Below are 6,472 nucleotides of genomic sequence, written 5' to 3' on the forward strand. Positions count from 1 at the left end.
CGGCGGTAACACAGAGCATACCATCGTGTTTACTTCCGGTATCGGCTAAACCTCTTTGGTTCAACCTGATACACCTCTATCACACTTAAACGATTTTTTTTCTTCCATCCATATATATTGTATTTTTTATTATTAGACTTACAATTATAATATGAGAATTTAATGGTGTGACCTCGGCAGGAGGCGGACTATTTTTGTTGATGACGTCGAATGCAAGTCGATTTGACGAGGATAAAGAATCAAAAAGTTTTTATCTTTTAAACTACAAATGTAGCCCTTCAAATATATATTACACTGTTCCAATTACGAAACATAATATTCATTTAGAAGTATATGAACTCATTGCGCCGCGTCGATTCTCGGCAACAAGAATGGCGCGCTTTCGCTATGAAAAAGAAGCATTTCCGGGTCATGGAGGCGAATCGTCAGTGGACATACATAAAATTACGTTAAATATCCAATTGTTCTTTGAAAGTCAAATCAAAGTTGCATTTGAAGTTTGTGTGGAATTTTGATTCATATAAATTATCTCACGAAATTGACTGGATGTTTGAAAATTGGACCAAAACATCCGGCGACTCGTGCAACGTATTTCCGCTTTGGGATTTTCGCGCATGTGTGCAATTACAGAATATGCCCACAAGTCGTCACGGTTCACCACCGGATGGCAGCCTGGTTGTCTTCATTGGCTCTTTTGTAGGGGTTTTAAAACAAGTTTATTGGTATGCGATGAATGTAAGACCCGCAATTAAAAGGAAATGACGCTTTCTAGGGTCATGGTTTGATATTTTGTACGTGATTTAATGGTTAATTAACGGATGTAGGCTGTTATTTTTGAAGAAACTCATTCACCTACCCAAAATGTTCATAAAAATATAAACAAGTTGATGAATTTATTTTCTTTTTTAACTATTTGTTTTTGCTTGTTATTGTTTATTCCATTCGTTTTATGTGCATTTATATTTTATTTATATTCTCCAAATAGGTTTCTGCTATTTTATTATGTATCATTTTACTTATGGTTTTATTGTTATGTGCTTTGTTTTGTTGTTTTTATTGTAAAGTGTCCTTGGGTGTTTTGAAAGGCGCTTGAAATGAAATGTATTATTATTATTAGAATGGAATTAATAGGAACAAATCGTTGACGTATCCATGATTTATAACTTGATATATGTTTATACTGTATATAAATGAGCAACGCGTCCAAACAGTCGAATTGCTTGCACACAAGAGTGCAGTCTCTCACGTCCGAGTGAATCCCTTCCAAAAAGGAAGCTTCCGGTGCATGTTGAACGCGTTACCGCTCTTGTGTGTACGCGTTTGCGTGTGTGAGTGTGTTTTTGATTGTGCGCGCGCGCGTGCGCGCGTGTGTGTGTGTCCCGGCCAATGGAACCAGATCCTCCCTGCAGTGCGTAAAAGCGCGTTTCGGATTTAACCAAGTCTTCGCCGAGCGCCTGGCTGCAGTCTTCACCAGAGCCCGACGACCTGAGACTATTCCCACAATGCCAGTGTAGTTTCCACACCACTTTGGAGACACTACATTTGTTTTTTTTTTTCTTCTATTTTTTTTTTTTTTTTTTTTTTTTTGGTTGCACTCGTTGAACTATTCGAAGCGTTCCCTTCCGAACTATGACTGGAGTATTTGACCGGAGAACCCCGAGTGTCAAAGCAGCAGATTTCCAGACTTCTTTTCAACTCTCCGCCATGCATCATCCCTCCCAGGAATCTCCGACTTTACCCGAGTCCACGGCCACGGATTCTGGCTACTACAGTCCGGCCGCCGGAGTCTCTCACGGCTATTGTTCGCCTTCTTCAGCCTCGTACGGAAAGCCGCTTAATGCTTACCAGTACCAATACCCGGCCGCGAACGCGTCTCCTCGGAATTTTCCGACTAAATCTTACACAGACTACTCGTACACGACTCCAGCCTACCACCAGTATCCCGGTGCCTACAGCAGAGCTCAACCGAGTCCACAAGGTAAGGGATTACTTTTAGATTAATGACAGTCAACATTTTAGTTTTGTTTTTTTGCCTCACGACAAAAAAAAAAAAAAAAACAAACAAACAAACAAACGAACAAACAAACTGAAGGTTGAATTGAATTTGTCGCCAGTAGAATAAAAAAAATGCGACGCGTCTATTTATTCCATACAGAAAAGGAGATGGCCGAGCCCGAGGTGAGAATGGTGAACGGAAAGCCGAAGAAAGTGCGAAAACCTCGGACTATCTACTCCAGTTTCCAGCTGGCCGCCTTGCAAAGGCGCTTCCAGAATACGCAGTACCTGGCCTTGCCCGAAAGAGCCGAACTGGCCGCCTCGTTGGGCCTCACGCAAACGCAGGTGGGATTCAATCAGACATTTGCTGGGATTCGATCATATTGCAGATTTGCTTGTGCTTCATTTTCAGGAAAAATAACGCGCCTTGTCATTTAAACGCCTTATTCCGTTCCCCGTCTACGTGCTTCATACGTGCGTTATAATCTTGGACGAAATACTTAAACGGCCATTTTCTTTGGTCATCCCCAGGTGAAAATTTGGTTCCAGAACAGGAGATCCAAAATGAAGAAGATCATGAAAAACGGCGAGCTCCCCCCGGAACACAGCCCGAGTTCCAGCGACCCCATGGCGTGCAACTCCCCGCAGTCGCCGGCCGTGTGGGACGCGCACGGGCCCGCCAGGCCGCTCGGCCTGCAGCCTCAAAGCCTCAACGCGTCGGCATCGAACTTTTTGGAAAACTCGGCGTCTTGGTACACCGCCGCGGTCGGAAGCTCGGTGGCCCCCCACCTGCAGAACCCCAATTCCATACAGCACTCGTTGGCTCTCGGAGCGGGGACGTTATATTAAAAAAATGGGGTTACTTTCATTTTTTTCCTTCGAAAAAACTTCTATGGGACTCGTGTTGACATTTCAGGGGAATATGCAATGTATTTGACCGTCGTAGAAGAAACATGTCAGATGTGTAAATGTGTGCATGTAATTTATTGCATTTTTTGGAAGTCTATTAAACGTTTAAATGGACAATGGAACTCCGCAAGATGCCATTTTATTTTCCCGTTTTATCTTCCGTGCATGCGGATTTACCTGGAAAATTGGCTAAAGATCACACAAAAATCAGCCTCAGGTGAGATGATTTTTTGGGGGAAATGACATGCTTGTAAATCACATTTCCAGCAGCAAGATGAAGTATTCAAATGATGTTTCACTTGGCACGGCCTGCCGTGTATTTCCATTTTTATAGACGTCTTAAAATTACACCTTAAAATAAAGCTGTCGCAGAAATGAGCATTTAGACAGGCTTTTATTGTACATTGATGCTCTCCAACGTTGCTATTTTCAGTGCATTTGTCACGCGAATATTGATTTTCTTGCTGTCCACTCGACAGCTCAGATTTTTTTGTGTGCTTGCAGACAGCCCGCAGACCCCCCCACCCCCACCCCGACCCCCCCAGCCTCCCTTTGTGTCCTCCACAATTAGACATTTTGAATGGCAGCAAGGGGGCGATTGGGTGGTTCTTGGTGGTTTCTGGTGGTTTTTGGTGGTTGGTTGTGGGACGCCACGCGGCGATGTGAGACAATCCGCATTCCGCGTGCATGGGGGCTCCAGAGATTTGCCACTCCCGGCCGCAAGTACCCCTCTTCCGGGTAAAAAAAAAGAAGGCGAAATCCGCCACAGCCTCACCATGTTATTAGACACACAGAGCCACCGTGAAACCACTAAATAAACTTGCCTACTTACACGACATATTTGAGTATTTGAAATGGAGCTAATTGCATTTTTTTTCTGGGCATGCGCACAAAAGATAATGCATGCGTTTTTTTTTAAATCGACACTAAATGCACCCACCTTTCACTTCAATTGCTAGCTGGCTAGATAGCTATCTAGCTACCTACCGGCTATAGCGCCATCTATCTATTAGCCATTTATTAGCTATCTAGCTAGCGATCTATTAGCTATATAGCTAAATATCTATTTGATATCTATTAGCTAGCTTGCTTTCTATCTGTTTGAGTTACTTCCGGGTTGAGTGAACGCTGGCGTGTGTGTGTGTGTGTGTGTGTGTGTGTGTGTGTGTGTGTGTGTGTGTGTGTGTGTGTGTGTGTGTATGTGTGTGTGTGTGTGTGTGTGTGTGGCTGCCGCTGGGAAATGTATCCTGTCACTGTAAAGTCTCCTTGAGAGTTTTGAAAGGCGCTTAAAAATTAATGTTATTATTATTATTATTATATTATTATTATTATTATTATTATTGTGAATTCTCTCAGTCTCTCTCTTTCTCTCTTTTATTGTTTTGGTATTATCGTGGTCACTGTTGTTGTCTTTTGGAGCAAATATTTATCATTATACAATCCATAATTGGTTGAATGAGTAATAGGTGAAAAAAATCCAGGGCACATTTTTATGTAGTATTTTACATTCAAGAATATGAAATCACACTAAACAAAATGTCACTTTATTTGTTCCTCAATTTAGTAGACTGCCATTTTATTGCAAATAAAAGTATTTATGAGCATTTTTAGACTAATAAAATAAAATTGGATAATTCCCCAATATAAGGCAGATCCGATGCATGCTTGGTAATCACCCTCGTCCTAAATCAAATAATAATGATACTACTACTACTACTACTACTACTACTACTACTACTACTACTACTACTACTACTACTAATAATAATAATAATAATATAATAATAATAATAATAATAAATGTAAAGATGACCATTTCTACTGTTGTGTTTATTATTTTGTTTTGTGTTGACTATGATGCGAAGCGCTTTGTTACAGCTGCGCGATATAAATGATCATGTATTGTATTGTACTCAGTACACGCACACAGCGGTGCCATTAAATGGAGAGCCCACGTTGATTCCCATGCAACTGAATATTTTCCACTCAGCCCCACCCCATTATTATTTTTCTTGTATTCATTTTTTTAATGTTTCAGCAAATTGAGTAAGACAAGTCGTGACTGCCAGTTTTACTGGACAGTTTCAACTCTCCAATCATTGTTGTCCTTGCAGGATTAGGGCCTGATGACGATAATGTGGACATTGCCAATGAGCTGTCCTTTGCAAAGATGCTCACGCTCCTTGATTGTAGAGGGCTCTTTTTTTTCTGCCCTCCTTTCCTCTCTCCCGAGCTCGCCATCACTAAACAGTGACAGTAATAACAGCTAATTTTGCAGCCAATATATAAGAGCTTAGCACGGCGTGCAAACACTTTCCCACCTGGATTTGCTTACGGAGCCGCCGACGCCGGCTAACTGTTGGCCATTGCGAGCAATTAAGGAAGGTAAGACTGTCTCCGGCTTCCTTTTTTTAGCATTCTGGTTGCTAAAGTACATCCGATCTGCATCGATCTTATTAGACTGCATAGAAACGCCATTCGGTCGGGAGGTGCTATAATACATATATACATATATATATATATATATGTATGTATGTATGTGTATATGTATGTATGTATATATATATATATATATATATATATATATATATATATATATATATATATATATATATATATATATATATATATATATATATATATATATATATATATATATATATATATATATATATATATATATATATATATATATATATATATATATATATATCTGTGTATGTGTGTGTGTATACAGTATGTGTATGCATGTAATTATGTGTGATTGTGTGCGTGTATGCATGCGTGTGCATGTGATTACGTATGATTGTGTGTGTGTGTGTGCGTGTGTGCATGTGTGTGTGTGTGAGATTGTGTGTGTAATCATGTGTGTGTATGACTGTATATGCGTGTATATGTGCGTGCATGTGATAACGTGTGTATGTGTGTATAAATGTGTGAGTGTGTAAATGTGTGTGTGAGTGTGTGCGCGTGCAGGCGCCCCCCAGGTAGTGTGAATATCCGCGACTTTTGACAGCTGCGCGGTGCCTTTTGAGCAAGGCAAGGCAGTCGTCCTTTCACATCATCTCCCCATGCACGCATCGTCTCTTTGGGACAATTTGTGTCTGAATAAGCGAATAATTTCCCCTCTTTGTTCCACCCGCACTACCTCCAAACCAAAATAAAGATGCCTTTTCGTATTAAAGTGGTAGAAAATTACAGGTAATTATCTTTGACGGTAAAAACGCCGTAATCAGCGGGCTACATCAAAAATTACCCTAATTACGGCTGCATTTATGAGAAAGAGGGGAGGAAAAAAGGCCGACTGGGATAAAAAGCCCGCAAATTGTCCCAAATATCTCCTTCACATTGAACGCCGCTGCAGCTGGCTGCTTTGTTCGCCATCGATCCCGCCGAGTTTGGCATTTCACGGCTTGCGCGAGGGACGGACAGACGGCAGAAAACACGTTGTCAATACTTGCCATTAATCATTGAGCTCGGCTGGAACGACCTGCCTGCCTGCGAGAAGCTTTTTGGGAGGTGAAAGCAGGAAAAGCGGCGCCGCGCTGCACTGCATGCATGGTAAGTT

The 6,472-nt window shown here is 41.3% G+C and overlaps 1 protein-coding gene across 1 annotated transcript; it reads left to right on the forward strand.

Moving 5' to 3' along the window:
- Nucleotides 1-1,484: 1,484 nt before the first annotated feature.
- dlx5a (distal-less homeobox 5a) lies at nt 1,485-3,230 on the forward strand. Its single transcript, XM_089023401.1, has 3 exons — nt 1,485-1,978; nt 2,156-2,340; nt 2,527-3,230. The coding sequence occupies exons 1-3, from the start codon at nt 1,630-1,632 to the stop codon at nt 2,842-2,844; spliced, it is 852 nt and encodes a 283-aa protein (XP_088879527.1). The 5' UTR covers nt 1,485-1,629; the 3' UTR covers nt 2,845-3,230.
- The last annotated feature ends 3,242 nt before the right edge of the window (nt 3,231-6,472 follow it).

The sequence above is a fragment of the Hippocampus bargibanti genome, linkage group LG20, assembly GCF_051943395.1.
Source record: "Hippocampus bargibanti isolate YZ-2025 linkage group LG20, ASM5194339v1, whole genome shotgun sequence".
NCBI classification, from domain to species: Eukaryota; Metazoa; Chordata; class Actinopteri; order Syngnathiformes; family Syngnathidae; genus Hippocampus; species Hippocampus bargibanti.